The sequence below is a fragment of the Heloderma suspectum genome, chromosome 6, assembly GCF_057233095.1.
Source record: "Heloderma suspectum isolate Gila_16-S chromosome 6, 16-S_ref, whole genome shotgun sequence".
Taxonomy (NCBI): domain Eukaryota; kingdom Metazoa; phylum Chordata; class Lepidosauria; order Squamata; family Helodermatidae; genus Heloderma; species Heloderma suspectum.
The window spans coordinates 49,902,033-49,924,467 of NC_139463.1; the positions used below are offsets into that span (position 1 = coordinate 49,902,033).

Below are 22,435 nucleotides of genomic sequence, written 5' to 3' on the forward strand. Positions count from 1 at the left end.
GACACAGTGGTGAAGGAGAAAAATGGCTTCAACTTCATCAACACAGAGTGTAATAATGAGCTCTTAGCTGTGTCCAATCAGATATGAGACGGGTTTTCCTCCATCTGCATTCCAGTCCTCTGCCAGCTTGCTTCATTGCCGTGTACTCAGACGTATACCAAGGAGCAGAATGGGTTCTGCAAAGCCAGAGAAGACACTCGGGAGTGATAATATCAACTGTCTGGATCATCTCCGTGTTTCATGTCTTTCCATCCCCAGCTGCAGAAGTAGGGCTGAGGTTGCTGGTAAGGCTCTGTGTCTGGAGTACCTGTAAAGCTTTGGAGGAGACAAGTCTGTTTTAGATGGGGTTGCACTGAGGACTCCAATACATGGAAAGCTCTATCAACGGGCCATTGGCACCTCCAATTCCCCATGCGGTGTAGGTCTATGAAGACCTTCTGGAGGACTGGGAGGGTTCAGTGGGATGTGGGATGACCCTGGAACTGGGCTGACGAAATTGTGTAGCTCCTGTCAGGAAGCACTGGGTGCTAGTCACCGTGAGGCCAGTGATGTGGTCTAGCAGTTGCAAGCACCTCTGCTGCCACTGGTAAGCCAGCTGGTGTACTGTAGACACTGCTATCTCTAGCACTGGGATGTGCGTCCCCATCTGCAGTGGCAGTAGGGGCAGTGAGTCATAGGCAGGTCCAGGCTGTTCTCCGCCGTGCTTCTGTCCTGGAGAGTAGAACAGTGACCCACTCAGGAGCGGATTGGTGGCGCTCTTCCTCTCGGTCTTCCGGTCGGAGCCAATGTCTCCCTGGCAGCGTTCTGCGGAGGCTCCGCAGGACGCTATCTCAAACAGCTTTTAAAAGGTTGAAATACCCTTTTATCTTTCCTTGGAATTAAAAGGGGAAGCAAGAGTACCATCTGGCCCCATCACTCTTGGAAGAGTGGCTCCTTTTGCAGAGCAGCAGAAGGGCTGGACTCCAAGGTTAGTTTTCCGGAGCAAAGACATCTCAAAGCTGTTTTGAAATTCCTATCTAATTAGGAGAACACAGGGCTGGTGAGCTCCAAATGTAGTTTTTAGTGTTTATGGATTAAAGAATACCAACAATATTTGAGGACCTGCAAAATTTGTTTAAGGAGAAGAATGGCAACATCAAAGGGAAGGAAAAAAGGAACAGGACCACCACTGGACCTCTCTCTCTCTCTCTCTCTCTCTCTCACACACACACACACACACACACACACACACCTCCCTTGGCAAAGGCTCCTAGAAGTGGTGGAAATATAGAGGAGCTGCTTGCTCTGATAAAAACTTTGTCTTTTCAACTGTCAGAACAGGCTAAGAGACTGGATACAATCCAAGATTCCATTACCGTCCTTCAAGAGGCTGTGGACCTAATTAATACTTCTCTGCAAAAGACGGAGTCAAAAGTTAATGACCTGCAAGATCGGGTGTCAGCTCAAAAGATTGCAATGCAAACATCTTATAATATCCTGTCTACTAAAATCTCTCAACTGGAATCATTCACTCAAAGAGCAAACCTACGTATTATTGGCATCAAAGAACTACCCACTGATGTAAGCCTGTCTAAATTCTTGGATAAATTCCTGCATGAACTACTTGCTTTGCCATCTGATTATTAACTTGACATTGAACATGCATTCCGTGTTCCAAGTCCGGTGCATAGCATTAAAGGGACTGCTGTTACTGTTATAGTTCAGTTCGCAAGAGTTTCTACAAAAAATTACATCTTGCACTTGGCAAGAGAGTGGGGAGATCTTCTTCGGTGGCCAAAACGAGATAAAGTTATGCTATTTCCAGATTATGCTAAAGAAATCGTTGATAAAAGAAGGCAATTCACTAAGGCGAGAAACCAGGCAAGACAAATGAATTTACAATATCACATAAAATACCCTGCCACATTTTGCATTCTATTTGAAGGCCAGATGAAAAAGTTTTGAAATCATGAAATGGCAGAAGCCTGGCTTGTTGGTAAAGCACCAACAAGTTTAGGGGATGATACCACCCTAATGGCAGAAAGCGAAGAGGATCTAAAGTGCCTCTTGTTGAGGGTGAAAGAGGAGAGTGCAAAAGCTGGTTTGAAACTCAACATTAACAAAACTAAGATCAGGGCATCTGGCCCCATCACTTCCTGGCATATAGAAGGGGAAGGAATGGAAGCAGTGACAGATTTTATTTTCTTGGGCTCCAAGATCACCGCAGACTGTGACTGTAGCCATGAAATTACTAGATGCTTGCTCCTTGGGAGGAAAGCTATGGCAAAACTAGACAGCATAGTAAGAAGCAGTGACATCACCTTGCCGACAAAGGTCCGTCTAATCAAAGCTATGGTTTTCCCAGTAGCAACGTATGGCTGTGAGAGCTGGACTATAAGGAAGGCTGAGCACCAAAGAATCGATGCTTTCGAACTGTGGTGCTGGAGAAGACTCTTACGAGTCCCCTGGACTGCAAGGCAGTCAAATCAGTCCATCCTAAAGAAAATCAACCCTGACTGCTCATTGGAAGGACAGATACTGAAACTGAAGCTCCAATATTTTGGCCACCTAATGCGAAGAGAAAACTTCCTGGAAAAGACCCTGATGCTGGGAAAGATTGAAGGCAAAAGGAGAAAGGGATGGCAGAGGATGAGATGGCTCGACAGCATCACCGATGCAATGGGGGTTGGACTCGATGGCCTTGTAGGTCCCTTCCAACCCTACTATTCTATGAATATGAACTTGAGCATGCTCCGGGAGAGAGCGGAGGACAGGAAAGCCTGGCGTGCTATGGTGCATGGGGTCATGAAGAGTAGGACACGACTTAACAACTGAACAACAACAACAAGCACCACAATCCTGCCTAGTGTGGGCAGAGATGCTGCTGGGTAACAGTGTCTACAGTACACCATCAGAATCTCTGTTCTGTCCCAAGCACCCATTTTCAGAAACACCCCAAACCTAGAAGATTACTGGACGGAGCACATGATCAGGGAGATGGAACTCAGACAGACCCACCTCCTTGCCCCCAGGTCTTGCCTGCTGCTGCTGCACACTGAACTGTGGAGGGCATAGCTGGGGAGATTAGCCTTGTCTAGCCACGTGTCTGTAATACAAGCCAGGTTGGTGTGCTCATCTAGGATCAAGTGCTGGATGACACCTGTTTTCCCATTCACTGGCCTGGCCTCAGAGGCTGTTGCTAGGGCTACTTGGGTCTTGTTGACCAAGAGATGATCCAGAAATGGGGGCAACCAACCAAGAGTACAAGGGTGCCTCTACCCCTGCAACGGCTCTCACCGCCACCTCCATTCTGCCCTCTGTTCTACCGTCATCTGATGAAGTGGACTTCAGTTATGCCATAATAAATTTGTCTTTAAGGTTGACAAGTGGTAGTAGTGGGAGACTCCTTGCTGCATGGGATCGAGACCCAAGTATGTCGCAAAGACCCGTAGACTCGCCAGGTATGTTGTCTCCCGGGAGGACGGATTAGAGACGTGACTGAAAGGTTGCCTGCACTCATAAAGCCCACTGACAGGGGCTTTCTTCTCATCCATGTGGGAACAAATGATACCACCAAGCGGAGCGACGAAGAAATCACGTCAGACTTTGAAGCTCTGGGAAGGAAACTCAAGAACTTTGGGGCCCAGATAGTTTTCTCATCCATCCTTCCAGTAGTTAGAAGAGGGATAGAAAGGGAACGCAAAATACTCCAGGTGAATGACTGGCTACGAAGGTGGTGCCGACGAGAGAGATTTGGATTCTGGGACCACGGGCTATACTTCCTGGAAGATGGGCTGTTGGCTAGGGATGGGTTGCACCTCACAAAGGCTGGGAAGAATGTGTTTGGCCACAGCATGAAGAACTTTAAACTGAATCCTACGGGGAAGGGAGATGTAATGTTGGGGGTAACAATGGACGTAGGCGCATGCACTGCAACGGAGAGAACAGCTCTGATAGCGCCCAATAATAGTCTTCAGACACATATAGGAAGAAAGCCAGACTATGAAGCACATGGTCTTCAACGTCTATATACTAATGCCCAGAGTATGGGAAACAAACAGAACGAACTTGAACTCTTAATACAGGAGGGAAATTATGACTTGATAGGAATAACTGAGACTTGGTGGGATGACTCTCTTGACTAGAATACAGCAATTGAAGGATATCACTTGTTCAAAAAGAAGAGGAACAGAAAGGGAGGTGGGGCTGCACTGTATGTGAAAAATACGTATCTCCACAGAAATACAGGAGGATGAGCTTGGTAGCCCCATCGAAAGCATCTGGATCAAAATAAATGGAGCAAAGAATAAAAGGAACCTGATGGTTGCAGTCTACTACCGGCCACCCAATCAAGGAGAAGACGAGGATTAAACTTTTGAAAAGCAAATAGCTGATGTTTTAAGGAAGCATGATGTCGTAGTAATGGGGGACTTCCATTTCCCCGATATTTGTTGGGAGACAAATTCTGCAAAACATGGCCCCTCCAGGAAATTCCTGAGTTGTGTGGCAGATATCTTCCTCCTACAGAAAGTAGAGGAAGGAACTAGAGGATCGGCTATCCTTGACTTGATCCAAACCAACAGAGATGAATTAGTGGATAAAGTAGCAGTTACAGGAACTCTGGGGGAAAGCGACCATGTTGTACTTCAGTTCTTGGTTCTAAGGGAAGCAAAAGCTGAGTGTAGTCAAACGCGTACCCTGGATTTTAGGAAAGCTGATTTTAATAAACTCAGAACAATGATCAGTAAGGTCCCATGGCAAGCGACGCCAACGGGAAAAGGAGCCCAAGATGGGTGTGGGAGCTTTTAAAAAAGGAAATTCTCAAGGCACAATTACAAACAATTCCAACAAGAAGGAATGACAACAGAAGAACTGTTCCAACTTTCTGTTGGAAGACAACAGAAGAAGCCAATGTGGCTTCACAAAAAACTTAGGGATGACCTGAAAACAAAAAAGGACACATATAGGAAGTGGAAAGAAGGCCAAGTAACAAAGGAAGAGTACAGGCAGGTAGCACAGAATTGCAGGGATGGCATCAGGAAGGCTAAAGCTGAGAACGAGCTGAGGTTAGCGAGGGATGCTAAAAACAACAAAAAGGCTTTCTTCAGCTACGTGCATAGTAAAAGGCAGAGGAAAGAAATGGTTGTTCAGCTATTAAATAAGGATGGCAAAACGATAACAGATGGCAAAGAAAAGGCAGAGGTGCTCAATTCCTACTTTGGCTCAGTCTTCTCCCAAAAGAGGGTCTATGACCCCCACGGCAAAGGCGAAGTACAGGCTGAAGGGGCAGGATTGCAGCTTGAGATTGATAGGCGTATGGTCAAGGAACACCTAATGACTCTGAGTGAGTTCAAATCTCCAGGGCCAGATGAACTGCATCCTAGAGTAATAAAGGAACTGGCAGAAGAACTCTCAGAACCGCTGTCTATTCTCTTTGAGAAATCATGGAGGACGGGGGAAGTGCCAGATGCCTGGAGGAGGGCTAATGTTGTCCCCGTCTTCAAAAAGGACAAAAAGGAGAAACCTGGGAACTACTGACTAGTCAGTCTGACATCAATCCCTGGGAAAATTCTGGAGCAGATGATAAAGCAATCCATCTGGAAGCACCTTGAAAACAATGCAGTGATTTGTTGTTGTTCAGTTGTTCAGTCGTGTCCGACTCTTCGTGACCCCATGGACCATAGCACGTCAGGCCTTCCTGTCCTGTGCTCTCTCCCGGAGTGTGCTCAACTCCATATTCATTACATCAGTGATGCTATCTAGCCATCTCATCCTCTGCTGTCCACTTCTCCTTTTGCCTTCAATCTTTCCTAGCTTCAGAGTCTTTTCCAGGGAGTTTTCTCTTCGCATTTGGTGGCCAAAATATTTGAGTTTCAGCTTCAGTATCTGTCCTTCCAATGAGCAGTCAGGGTTGATTTCCTTTAGGATGGACTGATTAAACCTCCTTGCAGTCCAGGGCACTCGTAAGAGTCTTCTCCAGCACCACAGATCGAAAGCATCGATTCTGCGGCGCTCAGCCTTCCTTATAATCCAGCTCTCACAGCCATACATTGCTACTGGGAAAACCATAGCTTTGATTATACGAACCTTTGTCGGCAACGTGATGTCTCTGCTTCTTACTGTGCTGTCTAGGTTTGCCATAGCTTTCCTCCCAAGGAGCAAGCGTCTTTTAATTTCATGGCTACAGTCACCATCTGCGGTGATCTTGGAGCCCAAGAAAATTAAATCTGTCACTGCTTCCATTTCTTCCCCTTCTATATGCCAGGAAGTGATGGGGCCAGATGCCATGATCTTCGGTTTTTTAATGTTGAGTTTCAAACCAGCTTTTGCACCCTCCACTTTCACCCTCAACAAGAGGCTCTTTAGATCCTCTTCGCTTTCTGCCATTAGGGTGGTATCGTCTGCGTCTCTGAGGTTGTTGATAATTCCCCCAGCAATCTTAATTCCGACCTGTGATTCATCCAACACAGCGTTTCTCATGATGTACTCTGCATAGAATCATAGAATAGTAGGGTTGGAAGGGGCATACAAAGCCATCGAGTCCAACCCCCTGCTCAATGCAGGAATCCAAGTCAGAGCATCCCTGACAAATGGCTGTCCAGCCTCGTCTTGAAGGCCTCCAGTGTGGGAGAGCCCACCACCTCCCCAGGTAATTGGTTCCATTGTCGTATTGCTCTGACACTCAGGAAGTTTTTCCTGATGTTCAGCCGGAATCTGGCTTCCTGTAACTTGAGCCCATTATTCCGTGTCCTGCACTCTGGGATGATCAAGAAGAGATCCTGGCCTTCTTCTCTGTGACAACCTTTCAAGGACTTGAAGAGTGCTATCATATCTCCCCTCAGTCTTCTCTTCTCAAGGCTAAACATGCCCAGTTCTTTCAGTCTCTCTTCATAGGGCTTTGTTTCCAGTCCCCTGATCATCTTGGTTGCCCTCCTCTGAACCCTCTCCAGTTTGTCTGCATCCTTCTTAAAGTGTGGTGCCCAGAACTGGACACAGTACTCCAGATGTGGCCTAACCAGTGCTGAGTAGAGGGGAACTAGTACTTCTCGGGATTTGGAAGCGATGCTTCTATGAATGCAGCCCAAAATAGCATTTGCCTTTTTTGCAGCCACATCACATTGTTGGCTCATACTCAGCTTGTGATCGACAACAATTCCAAGATCCTTCTCGCTCGTAGTGTGGTTGAGCCACGTATCCCCCTCTTTTAACTGTGCATTTGGTTTCCCCCTCCCAGGTGCAGAACTTGGCATTTGTCCCTATTAAATGCCATTCTGTTGTTTTCTGCCCAGCGCTCCAGTCTATCCAGATCACTTTGAATTTTGTTTCTGTCTTCCAAAGTATTAGCTATCCCTCCCAATTTTGTGTCATCTGCAAATTTGATCAGCATTCCCTGCACCTCCTCCTCCAAGTCATTAATAAAAATGTTGAAGAGCACTGAGCCCAGGACTGAACCCTGCGGTACCCCACTCGTTACCTCTCCCCAGCTTGAGAAGGTCCCATTGATAAGCACTCTTTGAGTCCGATTCTGTAGCCAACTGTGGATCCACCGGATCGTTGTTTCATCTAGCCCACTTCGAGCTAGTTTGCTCATCAGGATATCATGGGGCACTTTGTCGAAAGCTTTGCTGAAGTCGAGGTATATGATGTCTACAGCATTCCCACGGTCTACAAGGGAGGTTACTTGATCAAAAAATGAGATCAGGTTTGTCTGGCAGGACTTGTTTTTGACAAATCCATGTTGGCTTCGAGTAATCACGGCATTGTTTTCAAGGTGCTTCCAGATGGATTGCTTTATGATCTGCTCCAGAATTTTCCCAGGGATTGATATCAGACTGACTGGTCGGTAGTTCCCAGGTTCCTCCTTTTTACCCTTTTTGAAGATAGGGACAACGTTAGCCCTCCTCCAGTCATCTGGCACTTCCCCCGTCCTCCATGATTTCTCAAAGGGAATAGACAGCAGTTCTGAGAGTTCTTCTGCCAGTTCCTTTATGACTCTAGGATGCAGTTCATCTGGCCCTGGAGATTTGAACTCATTCAAAGTAATGAGGTGTTCCTTGACCATATGCCTGTCGATCTCAAGCTGCAATCCTGCCCCTTCAGCCTGTTCTTCGCCTTTGCCAGGGGGGTCATAGACCCTCTTTTAGGAGAAGACTGAGCCAAAGTAGGAATTGAGCACCTCTGCCTTTTCTTTGTCATCTGTTATCATTTTTCCTTCCTTATTTAATAGCTGAACCACCATTTCTTTCCTCTGCCTTTTACTATGCACATAGCTGAAGAAAGCCTTTTTGTTGTTTTTAACATCCCTTGCTAACCTCAGCTCATTCTCAGCTTTAGCCTTCCTGACGCCATCCCTGCAATTCTGTGCTATCTGCCTGTACTCTTCCTTTGTTACTTGGCCTTCTTTCCACTTCCTATATGTGTCCTTTTTTGTTTTCAGGTCATCCCTAAGCTTTTTGTGAAGCCACATTGGCTTCTTCTGTTGTCTTCCACCTTTTCTTCTTGTTGGAATTGTTTGTAATTGTGCCTTGAGAATTTCCTTTTTTAAAAGCTCCCATCCATCTTGGACTCCTTTTCTCGCTAGCATCGCTTGCCATGGGACCTTACTGATCATTGTTCTGAGTTTATGAAAATCAGCTTTCCTAAAATCCAGGGTACGCGTTTGACTACACTTGGCTTTTGCTTCCCTTAGAACCAAGAACTCAAGTAAGCATATAAATTAAGTAAGCAGGGCGACAATATACAGCCTTGTCGTACTCCTTTCCCAATTTTGAACCAATCGGTTGTTCCATGTCCGGTTCTTACTGTTGCTTCTTGACCCTCGTACAGGTTTCTCAGGAGACAGGTAAGGCGGTCTGGTACTCCCATCTCTTTCAGAATTTGCCACTGTTTGTTGTGATCCACACAATCAAAGGCTTTAGCGTAGTCAATGAAGCAGAAATAGACGTTTTTCTGGAATTCTCTTGCTTTCTCTATGATCCAGCGAATGTTGGCGATTTGATCTCTAGTTCCTCTGCCTCTTCAAAACCCAACTTGTACTTCCGGTAGTTCTCGGTTCACATACTGCTGAAGCCTAGCTTGTAGGATTTTGAGCATCACCTTGCTGGCATGTGAAATGAGCGCAATTGTACGGTAGTTTGAACACTCTTTGGTATTGCCCTTCTTTGGAATTGGAATGTAAACTGACCTTTTCCAGTCTTGTGGCCACTGTTGAGTGTTCCAAATTTGTTGACATATTGAGTGCAGCACTTTAACAGCATCATCTTTTAAGATCTTAAATAGCTCAGCTGGAATACTGTCATCTCCGCTAGCTTTGTTGTTACTAATGCTTCCTAAGGCCCACTTGATTTCACTCTCGAGGATGTCTGGCTCAAGTTCAGTGACCGCACTATCATGGCTATCAGGGACATTAAGATCTTTCCTGTATAGTTCTTCTGTGTATTCTTTCCACCTCATCAGCCACTTTGCTTTCCTGCAGTTCTTTTTAAGGGAAATGATTCAGGTCATACCTGAATGGTTTAGTGGTTTTCCCTATGTTCTTCAATTTAAGCCAAAATTTTGCAACAAGAAGCTCATGATCTGAGCCACAGTCAGCTCCAGGTCTTGTTTTTACTGACTGTATAGAGCTTCTCCATCTTTGGCTGCAAAGTACATAATCAATCTGGTTTCGATATTGACCATCTGGTGATGTCCATGTGTAGAGTCGCCTCTTGTGCTGTTGGAAAAGAGTGTTTGCTATGATCAGCGTGTTCTCTTGGCAAAACTCTATTAGCCTTTGTCCTGCTTCATTTTGTACACCAAGGCCATGCTTGCCTGTTATCCCAGTGATTTCTTGACTTCCTACTTTAGCATTCCAATCCCCTATGATGAAGAGGACATCTTTTTTTGGTGTTAGTTCTGGAAGGTGTTGTAGGTCTTCATAGAACTGATCAACCTCAGCTTCTTTGGCATCAGTGGTTGGGGCATAGACTTGAATTACTGTGATGTTGAATGGTTTGCCTTGGATTCGTACTGAGATCATTCTGTCATTTTTGAGATTGTACCCCAGTACTGCTTTTCCCACCCTTTTGTTGACTATGAGTGCTACTCCATTTCTTCTAAGGGATTCTTGCCCACAGTAGTAGATATGACAGTCACCTGAATTACATTCGCCCATGGTTGTCCATTTTAGTTCATTGATCCCCAAGATGTCGATGTTCAATCTTGCCATCTCATGTTTGACCACCTCCAGCTTACCTTGATTCATTGATCTGACATTCCAGGTTCCTAAACAATATTGTTCTTTACAGCATCGGATTTTCTTTTCACCACCAGACACATCCACAGCTGAGCATCCTTTCAGCTTTGGCCCAGCCGCTTCACTCTTTCTGGCGCTACTTGGAAATTCCCTTTGCTCTTCCACAGTAGTATATTGGACACCTTCCGAGCTGAGGGGCTCATCTTCCGGCGTCATCTCTTTTAGCCTTGTGATACGTTCCATGGGGTTTTCTTGGCAAGAATCCTGGAGTGGGTTGCCATTTCCTTCTCCAGTGGACCACATTTTGTCAGAACTCTCTGCCATGACCTGTCCGTCTTGGGTGGCCCTGCACGGCATAGCTTATGGCTTCACTGAGTTACACAAGCCCCTTCACCACAACAAGGCAGTGATCCATGAAGGGGCAGTGATCCATGAAGGGGATGCAGTGATTACTTGAAGCCAACATGGATTTGTCAGAAACAAGTCCTGCCAGACAAATCTGATCTCATTTTTTGATCAAGTAACCTCCCTTGTGGACCGTTGGAATGCTGTTGACATCATATACCTCGACTTCAGCAAAGCTTTCGACAAAGTGCCCCATGATCTCCTGATGAGCAAACTAGCTCAAAGTGGGCTAGATGAAACACCGATCCGGTGGATCCACAGTTGGCTACAGAATCGGACTCCAAGAGTGCTTATCAATGGGACCTTCTCAAACTGGGGAGAGGTAACGAGTGGGGTACCGCAGGGCTCAGTCCTGGGCCCAGCGTTCTTCAACATTTCTGTTAATGACTTGGAGGAGGAGGTGCAGGGAATGCTGATCAAATTTGCAGATGACACAACATTGGGTGGGATAGCTAATACTTTGGAAGACAGAAACAAAATTCAAAGTGATCTGGATAGACTGGAGCACTGGGCAGAAAACAACAGAATGACATTTAATAGGGATCAATGCCAAGTTCTGCACCTAGGAAAAAGAAACCAAATGCACAGTTACAAGATGGGGGATACGTGGCTCAACCACACTACGAGCGAGAAGGATCTTGGAATTGTCGTCGATCACAAGCTGAATATGAGCCAACAATGTGATGTAGCTGCAAAAAAGGCAAATGCTATTTTGGGCTGCATTCATAGAAGCATCGCTTCCAAATCCCGGGAAGTACTAGTTCCCCTCTACTCAGCACTGGTTAGGCCTCATCTGGAGTACTGTGTCCAGTTCTGGGCACCACACTTTAAGAAGGATGCAGACAAGCTGGAGAGGGTTCAAAGGAGGGCAACAAAGATGATCAGGGGACTGGAAACAAAGCCCTATGAAGAGAGACTGAAAGAACTGGGCATGTTTAGCCTTGAGAAGAGAAGACTGAGGGGAGATATGATAGCGCTCTTCAAGTACTTGAAAGGTTGTCACAGAGAAGAAGGCCAGGATCTCTTCTTGATCATCCCAGAGTGCAGGACACGGAATAATGGGCTCAAGTTACAGGAAGCCAGATTCCGACTGAACATCAGGAAAAACTTCCTGAGTGTCAGAGCAATACGGCAATGGAACCAATTACCTGGGGAGGTGGTGGGCTCTCCCACACTGGAGGCCTTCAAGACGAGGCTGGACAGCCATTTGTCAGGGATGCTCTGACTTGGATTCCTGCATTGAGCAGGGGGTTGGACTCGATGGCCTTGTAGGCCCCTTCCAACCCTACTATTCTATGATTCTATAAGCAATAACAAAAGCAGTATTCAAGCCATTTTGCTGCCTCCTTGCCAGGGACAAAGCAAAGGCAGGCTCCCCACCCACCCCACCCCCTATTTATAACTATATTTGCGGGATTTATTTTTATTTTGATAGATTCTACCAGTTTTCATGTCCCTTGAGCAGTAGGAGGGAAGGGAGGAGAAATTTACTCTGCTCCTTTTCAGAAATGAGTCATTTAAATATATAATGAGAAATACCTTGGTTTCCTTCCCCACAGATCCACTAGTGAATTAAAAGGAATATTTCTGTATCTCCCATCCAGTATTGCTGAGGGTGCTTGCTGATAAGTAAATGCTGTCCTCTCAGTGAAGAGCTATTTGGATAATCTAAATACTGTTTAAAATCATTTCATCATTGCATAACCAAGGGTAGTTTTTATATTCGTCATGGTATCCTGCCTAGCAAATTATTTGTAACACTCCCAAAATAATTAACTGAAAAAATGTAAGTTGGAATCATGTGAACAGTTCCTGACCACCATAAGTTTGTGTGGCAGAATCTAACTGTGACTGCTCAAAATGTGGCAAGAGTGACACTATTGGCGTCAGCGATAAAATACTGTGTCAGTATTAAACATGACTGCATGACTGTCCATCAGCGTTGGAAGCCATTCCATATCAGTTATTAAACACCATAAAATTAAAATACTGAAATAAAATATTGAAATCAAATACACAAATAGTAATAAGTGAGTTGTGCAATCCACTTTTGGAGTGTCGTGTATATGATGTTCACGCACAAAATGTGTGTTTGTATAAGTGATCTGCTAATGCTTCTGTTTCTGACCTTTTTTGTATGATCACAACTACAGGAAGCTGACATATGAAGCATGATTTTTAGAAAGAGAGGAAAGGCAGTGGTGGCAGCGGCGGGCGGGGTCAGTGGGGAGAAAGCAAGTCACTGAAAAACAGTGAATGCACAACGCACCAGTAGAGAAGCAGGGAGCAGGAGAGGAAAAAGCTGAGAGAGGGCTGGAGAAAGAGTGCCTGTCGGCGTGGTGGATATTCAGCTATTGCGTGAGGATGGAAGAGGCAGTGGTGAAGAAAGGCTTACTCTACCTGCAGCAGCAGCAGACTTTTGGGAAGGTGAGGCCCAGGGGCGCTTGAGTTACATTGCTTTGAGTCATACAGCTATGCTTCAGCCGATGGGCTTCTTTTGGTCACAGATCCATGCTGGTCACTGGAACCTCTCGTCTTCTGGGAGCAGCATTCCCCAGGCTTTCAGAGCGGCACACTATGCACCCCCATGAGAGACCCCCTGATCTTGCCAAATTGTAGAACATGCCTTGCTGCAATGCTTACCCTAACAGATAATTGTTCCTATGTCCTGAGTGCCAATGATAAGTACGAATATCTCCCCCCTAAACTTTCCCAGCTTCATTGAGCTGAGTTGAACATAGGGCTAAGCATGCGCATGTGCGTGACCCCCCCCCCACACCCAATAATGTAACCTTGAACAATTACTCTGCAGTGAATTCTGTTGAAATTCATGGGGCATAGTTGCTTAGGAATAGACTATATCATAGTCTTACAACAGGCATTTCTGGAATTGTTTGGGCCTGCATGTAGGTCTCTTGAGATGCTCATGGCCCCCAGTTCCCCTTATCATCTGGTTCTCCCACCACTCACAACCACTGCAGCAAATGACCTTTTGAGAAGTCCAGGACCTGACAGCAAGAGCTAAAATAGGGCTGGAAAAACTGTGTGAGGTGGGGCACAAAGTCAGCAACAGGTTTGGGTGATGCAGATCTATGTTATGGCTTCAACCACACTATGGAACAAACAGTTGTTGTGTACAGGAAAGTGCCTGAAGAAGCTCAAGAGAAAACACAAACTTTACAAATGAAGGGAGGGGGGACTTCCCAGGGCCACTGGCAATTTGATCTGGGTGCATTATTGCCATGCTTGGGCTGGCTTTTCGGGAAGTACAAAATGCAGCTACCAGGATGCTGACTGGTGCACAATGATAGGAGCACATCACGTGAATCTTGTACCTAGTTCACCTAGTTGTACCTAGTTGATTACCTGTTCATTTTGAGACTCAATTTGAAGTGCTGGTATTAACCTTTAAAGCTATGAATGGCCTGGACCTAAGATACTTTAAGGACCACCTTTGCTCACATGGACCTGTCTGAACCTTCAAGATTGGCGTCTGCGGCCCTGCTGTCTGGCATATCTTCACTAGAAATTCAGCTGAAGAGTATCACAGACAGGGCCTTCTCAGTGGAGGTCCTGCAGTTGAGGAATACTATCTCTGGGAAGAGGGAAAGCTCCCTCTTCCCATTTTTAGAAGGGAACTGAAACATTTTTTAAAGAAAATTCAGAGGGTTATTTGATTAATGATTGTTCTGCTAATTTGTTTTTATACTGTTTTAGTGCTGCCAAACACTGTATTGTATTTTTAATCTTGATTTTATTGTTTTAATGTTAACATGGTTGTTTTTGATATTTGTATGCTGTTTTGGTTGCATTTGCAGAAAGACAGGGTGCTAATGAACAAACCACCAATGTGCAATGTGCCAGTCCGTCCAATATACACCTTTGGATGATAAAACTGTCTGGGGAAAGGAAGCTTTTTCTTCATGGAACACAAAGCATATAGAATTCATTAGCATAGGAGGTTGTGATGGCTGCCTGCGAAGGTGGCTTTTAAAGCAGGTTAGACCATAAAAGGATTTATCAGAATACCAATGCTACGATATTTGAGCATGGAACCTTGGGCCTCTGAATACCTGAGGAGGGCAGCTGTTGTCCACAGGTCCTGCTTATGGTGTTCCAGAGGCATCTAGCTGGGGACTGTTAGAATACTAGATATTCGTTCTGATGCAGAACGAATGTCTGGTATTTTGTCTGTTTATAGTTGTTTTGCAGTCATTCCCTCATCAAGGCTTCCCAAGAAAATAAATAAATGGGTGCTGCCCAAATCTTCCTGTCCTTCTAGCAGTTTCTGGTGGCCGAAAAGAAATGGGGGTGGGGGGTCTGTAAGATCAAAAGTGCGGGGAATGTCCATACTTGACCCAAATAGGTCACAAGTGAAGCTCCTAGGTGAATGGTGAGTTGGGCGTGCAGAGCAGGTCAGCTTTGCAAATGCCTTGGAGGCGTTGTGTGGAGAAGAGCGGGGCAGACCCACACTGAACCCTCACCTGCTTTTTCTCTTCTCAGAAGTGGCGGAAGTTCTGGGGTGTGTTGTACAGGGAGGAGGCCTGTGCCTCGGCCCACTTGGAGCTCCTGGAGGGCTCTCGGCCTCCAGCTGCAGAGAAGGCCAGGCGAGGGGAGAGCAGCAGGCGCCTCATCAGGCTGGATGACTGTGTGCATGTGGCTGAGGCCAGCGGAGAAGTCCACAGCCCCAAGGAGACAACCCCTTTCCTCCTTGAGACCACTGGGAAGTGCTACCTGCTGGCAGCTGAGAGAGCTGAAGCCGCTGACTGGATCCTGGAGCTTTGTGAGCATGCTTTTGCGGTGAGGATCATGGCCAGCCCAGAGGAGCTGCTTGGTCCAGGAGATGTGTCTGGTGAGCTGGGGAGACCAGGCCTCATCCTGCTGTGTATTGAACAGAGTAGACACAGTCTGTCGCTGGCCCGTTGCTGGCAGCGAGAGCCAAGAGCTGTTGTGATGGCATGGAACAGAATGTCCAAGATGCTGAACGGAATAATTATCGGCAGAGAAGGAGCAAGGGCCTCCGGCATGGCTCGTGTTCAGGATCCAATGAAAGTTGGGCACCTTGTCTAATGCACACACCCCAGGCAGTTGCTATAAACTGGCTGCAATACCTTGGAGCCCTATTAGCAGGATGAGGCGCAGGAGGGGGGACCGGATGCTGTGGCTGGCCTCTGCTGCAGCGGAGCTTCGTCATCCCTCCCTGGCTGGGGGCGTCCTGTCCCTTCCCTTGTCTTCATCGCTCTGGGGCTTTCCCTTACCATTCTCAGCAGCTCTGCACCCTCGGTCTTCTCTGCTTCTCCTCCTCCTCCAACTGTATTTCTTCTTTCAGCTCCTCTACCTGCCCAGCTTCAACCATCTTTTAAAACCCACATCTTTCCCCTCCCTTCCACGCCCCCCTCCCACTTTTCGGAGCTCCCTCTTCCAAGCAGGAAGAGGAGGCATCATGAGGCGGTCTCCATTGGTGCAGCTGGGTCACTGTAGATCCTGGCCGGGGGGAGGGGGCGGGCTTTAGACTGCCATGCTGCCATGTGTATTCCCTCAGTTGTGAAGCAGCACAACTAACATTTCTCTCCCCCCCACCCCATTACTGCTGCTTCTGCATTCCTGATATGTTAGACCACAAAGCAACAATCATTTGCCAGCCCTGCGAAATACTCTGAGAATGTGCAGTTTTTCATTGTAAACTCGCTTAAATCATAGCACCATCACGACTACAGGAATATAATGGACTTTGCTTCTGCTGACTTGACGCTTCTTGAGAACAAGCACTGTTTTGTTCTCAACAGGGATCGCATTTAAAGTAAAAATAACAAAACGAGCATCTGCGGCCATGTGCATCCTGCTAACAGGATTCCAAGGTATTGCAGCTGCCCCTGGACTAGAACACGTTCTTTAAAATTTGAAGCAGGCGTGGATGCTGTGGCGGTGGCGGCCCGAGCAAGCCGCAGCAGGCCCAGGCCAGCCCAGGTGCTGGGGCCGGGCCGGTTTGCTGCTGCCCCATCACCTGCAGCTTTCTGGGTGGCCTGGGGCGGCGGGTGGACAGACTTTAGCCCCAACACTGGCTGCACCACTGGCAGTTTCTCAGCACCCTGGCCCAGCTGCTTCGCAGGGCTTGAGAGAGCGGCATCGTACCAAAGGTCGGTGACGCTTTCAGTGTAGTGGGTCAGCCATACAGAAGTCTGAAGCTGGCCAGGAGCATCTGTGCAGTACTGAAAGGTTGCCATTCTTGCTCCAGGTTCAGCGTCTAGCTCCAGCAGCATTTTCCCATGTCAGGCCACTCCTCAAAGGGAGCCCTTCTCACATGGAAGGGGTGGGAGTGGGTTTTCTTACTGGGGAAGGCTAGCAGAGCACAGCTGGCCCCTGGGTGCTCTTTGCTCATGGCAGATCCTCTTCTCTTTGGGTTCCAGAGAAGCAGCAAAGACTGTAAGGTGATGCAGGAGAAGGACATCCTGCAAGGCAGGGGCATGGCCCTCCCCATGGCAGAGAACTCCCTGTACGGCCCCACGTGCAAAGGTAGGATAAGAGCACCAGAGACCTGGCAGTGGGCAGAGAGTAGGCTGCTCCTCCTCCTCGCTGGAGATGGAGAGGTTACGTAGGACAGATCCATGGAAGGCAACAGTGTATGGGAGAGGCGAGCTGCGTAAGCCAGACAAGGCAGGGTCACTGGCAAGCCCAATTTAAGGCCTGAGAAGATGGGAGAGAAGCAAGAGAGCATTCCTGGTTTTGTGCCCCACCTTTGGGGATGGTGGTGAGTGGGCTGGAGGCTGCATGTAGCTTACCTGTGAGGCGCTAAAGGCAAGAGGACAAAGCACCCGCCTCCAGCCCCTCCAGCTGTCAGAGCGACTTGCACAAATCCAGCCTGAGGTGCATTCTTGAGCAGGGATTTGAACCTGCGGCTTTTGTTCCACTTGGGGCTCTATACCCAAGAGGTGGGGCTGGGCATATGTGTGCTGCCCTCGCCCCCCTGTGAGCCTGCCTTCACAGGAGCAACATTAGAAGCAGAGCCTCTTTCCCTCTTGAGGCTGCAGTGCACGCTCAACGCTGTGTTCTGACCAAGGTGTCACGGAAAATCCGCCTCTGCAGCCGCTCTGGCTTGCCCTCTTCCTGCCTTGCGGCTTTGCAGACTTGAGCCTCGTGCAGATCTGAGGCAGCTCCCAATGGCTTGGTGCAGCCCAGGCACTTATCAGCACCTCCCCATTTCCTGCTCCTACTCCCTCCACCGGTCCCTTGCTCCCGGCCCCATGGCACTGTGGGCAAGCCAGGCTTGTAGCGCACAATACCTGGGGATCTGCCTGTGTGAGAGAGGACCGGGACCTGGACACGGAGGAGGAAGATGGTGATGAAGGGCTCCAGTGCCTGGCGGAGAGCAGGACACAGAGCCAAACACTGGCTTCTCCCAGTGGCCAGCCAGCCCTCTCCGGCTGTGGAATCCCCCCTCGCTCGCTTTCCCCTGCAACACCTCCTGTACATCGGCAGCTGCTTCCTCCACCTGCTGCTGGGATCCAGGCAGTGTTTAGGGCAAGGTGTGTCATTACATGAACTGCCCAGAGAGCTTCGGCTATTGGGCGGTATAGAAATGAAATACATACATACATACATGTGGGGGCTTGCCAAGCCTGGGGCAGTCACAGGTGTGTGTCTTAGTGATGGGGGACATGGTTCCTTCCTTCCCCAGCATGTTGGTGGTGGGCCTGGGTTGATCAGGAGGTTGTTGCTCTTGGCAGCACTCAGCAGGATGGCGACCCAGAGAGCATGCTATGCAGGCATTCCTCTGTGGGTAATCTGTGCGAGCCAGATCATCTCGTGTTCCCTTACACCAGCTGAGAAGCAGTTTCCTGTGGCAGTGAGGGCAACACAGGCCTCTGAGCGTTGTCGGCTCTGGGGCAGGTTTCTTCTGTCTGCCAACGCGAACGCCTTGGAACTATGTGACCTGCAGAACGGGGACGTGCTCTACTCCTGGCCATACAAGTTCCTGCGGCGATTTGGTCATGACAAGGTACTTGAGGTGGGAAGTTAACATGGCCTTTCTAGGGCCAGTCCCTCCATTGGGCAGATGAGGTATTTGTCCCAGACCGAGTCCATTCAGGGTGCTCAGTGCCTGACCACTGCTGCTTCCAACCAGGCCTGGTGTCACTGTTGGGCAGCTGCCGACAGCCCAGTGCCATCTCCTCACCGCTGCCCCCACCCCGGCACACTGCCGCCCCGATGTCCTCCTCCATCCACACTGCCAGTGTTGCTGCCTCTTCCGCCTCCTCTCGTTGCCCAGTGTGGAGGGGCACTGCCCACCTGCCTGCCCCCCAGGAGTGGACTTCATAAGATGTAGGATGGAGGGCGGGAGGGGGAGCTGGGCTCGCCCACCACCTGTTGCCATGGGGGGCCCACTGGCATAGCAGGGGAGCCCAGGAGCCAGGCTTAGGGTCAGACTAGCCGAGATGACAGAGGCCTGTGACTGGACCTCCCGTCCTTTTAAATTTTAGCAAACAGCAGTTGTGTGTGTGTGTGTGTGTGTGTATGGATCTGGATCAATGATGTAGTGCTCAGGAAAGGGGGGTCAACACTTCTCCCAGCACCGTTTTCCCAATTAGTCTCCCCCTCGCCTTTGCCCCATTAGGGGGAAATTGTATGTACAACCTGCCTGGCTTGAGGCTCTCCTGCTTTAGGCCAGGGGCTTGGACTCAGTGGTTAGTGGGCAAAGTGGCCCTTCCAAGTCGAGAATCCTGTCATTCTGCTGCTGAGATCCAGGACACCGAGTGCAGGAAGCTGCTGGCTAAGCCCTGGGGCACAGAGCAGCCAGCTGGTCCTCTACCAGGCCCTTCCTGGCACCATTCCGCTCCCCCGCCCCCTGCTGCTCCTCCCTCAACCTCAGTAGATCATACGAAGAGCCCTGCTGGGTCAGGCCGTAGCCCTCTCCGTGACTGACATGCAGAGGCCTGGTGCCTCTGATCCTGGAGGTAGCATATAGCCATTGCAACTACTAGTAGCCATAGACAGACGTATCCTCAGCTGCAGTATTGGCAGTTTTACGTTTGATCCCTTTCCTAATGAGCCCTCACGTGGCACACACCTTTTACACAGCTGCCACATGATTTCAGTGTCCAATGGAAAGTATGCTGCAAATAGAAGTCATGGCTTCCGCTCAAAAAACCTGGGAGCCATACAAAAAACCTTCATGAAAGTTCTGAGAATTCTTTTAGAATTTGCGCTAGAATTCCCATGACTGGAAGCCATGTCAGGTGAAGAGCTTTCGAGACCCTTTCCATTGGTAGTGTAGACATGCCTCAAGCTTTGCCTGTAGGCCATGGAGACAGAAATATATCCACTTTTCCCTGAACCCCATCTACTCTCTGCAGCCCTTTGTGGGCCTAAATACCACAGGAAGCGAAGCCTTTGCAGCTGCTGAGCCCCAGGAACTCCTTGTGTTTCTTCTCCCGCTAGGTGATCTTCTCGTTTGAAGCAGGGCGGAGGTGCATTTCTGGGGAAGGCAGCTTTGAATTTGCGACCAAGCAGGGCAGGGAAATCATCCAAGTAATTGAAGCTGCCATCCGTGCTCAGAAGGACTCTGGGATGAGCGATCCATGCTTGGGGGTCTCTCCCAACACGTGCTCAAGTGCTGCCCTTCCTGCCGGGGCCACTAGCCAGGCCAAGTATGATGGAGGAGACCAAGCCATGGCGCAGGACGAGGGGCTTCCATCTCACACAGCAGGCACAAAGTCACTGCCCTTGGAGTCCAGCTGGCAGAGGAAGCCGGCTAAGGGCAACCCAGTCAAGCCCACGGCCAGCTGCCCCCTGTCCAACACCAAGAGCCCATCTGTGCAGCTGTCTGAATCCCATTCCAGACAAGATCCCCAGTATGGACTAAAGGTGTGGAAACGGTCAGGAAAGATGGTGGCACCGCAGGTGGTACCAGAGCTAGAGTATGCAGAGCCATTTGATACAGCCTTTAAATCACTGGGAAGTGTGGGTGGCAGCCACCCCCTACACAGCAACCAAGAGGCACCACATCCATCTGTCTCATACGATGGAACTGATGCACTGGGCCTGGCTCCTGCTTGTGTTGGGCCAGAACATATATATGATGACCCAGAGGTTCTGGTCCATGTGGTTTATGATGAACCCCAGGAAATCAAAGGGGAGGCCTGGAGGCTGCAGGCCATGGCGGAGGACCCCGTTGGCCATGAATTCCCCTACAACCCTTGCCTGGATGACTACTCTGTGCCCAAGATGGGAGCATGTGCCCCAGTCCAGCTACCTGGGCAAGACAAAACTGGGCTTGGAGGAACAGCATATGATAATGTGATCCTGAGGTTCAAGAATAAGAAGAATGCACAGTGAGGAGGTGGGGGTCTGCCTGGCAGAAGACAATCAGAAGAGACTGTCAGGATACAGCCCCCAGCCCCTGCTCTCTCTCTCTCTCTCTCTGAACTCAGGTTTATAGAAAAAGCTTTCTGGCCGTCACTACTGCATGGGTGAGCAGATCCAGCAGAAAGCGCCCTTAAACAGAGACAAAGCAATTTTGAAGGAGAAGAACCGGGTGATGTGTTACGCCTTTGCTCTGCTTTTTTCTTTTCTTTTTTTTGAGACTTTAGGTATATTTAAGACTGAAGAATACAATATATAGATATTCTATAAACACATGTACGGTTGGGTTGTAATTGTTTGCTTGTTTTGCAAGTTATTTCTCACATTTTTCAAAATCAGCACATAGCCATGATCTTCTCCCACTCATCTCATGTGGTCACTGGACATAGAATCATAGAATCATAGAACAGTAGGGTTGCAAGGGGCCTACAAGGCCATCAAGTCCAACCCCCTGCTCAATGCAGGAATCCAAGTCAGAGCATCCCTGACAGATGGCAGTCCAGCCTCATCTTGAACGCCTCCGGTGTGGGAAAGCCCACCAACTCCCTAGGTAATTGGTTCCATTGTCCGATTGCTCTAACAGTCAGGAAGTTTTTAATGGTCCGGAATCTGGCTTCCTGTCACTTGAGCCCATGATTCCATGTCCTGTACTCTGGGATGATTGAGAAGAGAGCCTGGCCTTCCTCTCTGTGACAACCTTTCAAGGACTTGAAGAGCGCTATCATATCTCCCCTCAGTCTTCTCTTCTCAAGGCTAAACAGGCCCGGTTCTATCAGTCTCTCTTCATAGGGCTTTGTTTCCAGTCCCCTGATCATCTTCGTTGCCCTCCTCTGAACCCTCTCCAGTTTGTCTGCACCCTTCTTAAAGTGTGGTACCCAGAACTGGACACAGTACTCCAGATGAGGCCTAACCAGTGCTGAGTGGAGGGGAACTAGTACTTTCCGGGATTTGGAAGCGATGCTTCTATTAATGCAGCCCAAAAGAGCATTTGCCTTTTTTGCAACCACATCACATTGTTGGCTCATATTCAGCTTGTGATCGACAACAATTCCAAGATCTTTCTCGCTTGTAGTGTTGTTGAGCCACGTATCCCCCACCTTGTAACTGTGCATTTGGTTTCTTTTTCCTAGGTGCAGAACTTGGCATTTATCCCTATTAAATGTCATTCTGTTGTTTTCTGCCCAGTGCTCCAGTCTATCCAGATCACTTTGAATTTTGTTTCTGTCTTCCAAACTATCCCGCCCAATTTTGTGTCATCTGCAAATTTGATCAGCATTTCCTGCACCTCCTCCTCCAAGTCATTAATAAAAATGTTGAAGAGCACTGGGCCCAGGACTGAGCCCTGCGGTACCCCACTCATTACCTCTCCCCAGTTTGAGAAGGTCCCATTGATAAGCACTCTTGGAGTCCAATTCTGTAGCCAACTGTGGAACCACCAGATCATTGTTTCATCTCGCC

At 48.4% G+C, this 22,435-nt stretch overlaps 1 protein-coding gene across 3 annotated transcripts; it reads left to right on the forward strand.

The window, feature by feature from the left end:
• Positions 1–12,709: 12,709 nt before the first annotated feature.
• Positions 12,710–22,080, forward strand: DOK2 (docking protein 2). Of its 3 annotated transcripts, XM_084807184.1 has the most exons (5): positions 12,710–13,045; positions 15,122–15,418; positions 17,026–17,131; positions 18,439–18,614; positions 20,054–22,080. In XM_084807184.1, exons 1-5 carry the CDS (start codon positions 12,875–12,877, stop codon positions 20,948–20,950), a joined length of 1,647 nt encoding a protein of 548 aa, XP_084663310.1. In that variant the 5' UTR covers positions 12,710–12,874; the 3' UTR covers positions 20,951–22,080. The 3 variants fall into 3 exon arrangements, with proteins under 3 accessions (XP_084663310.1, XP_084663313.1, XP_084663314.1); XM_084807187.1 differs by lacking the exon at positions 17,026–17,131 and having other exon boundaries at positions 15,122–15,470; XM_084807188.1 differs by lacking the exons at positions 17,026–17,131; positions 18,439–18,614 and having other exon boundaries at positions 12,712–13,045.
• The last annotated feature ends 355 nt before the right edge of the window (positions 22,081–22,435 follow it).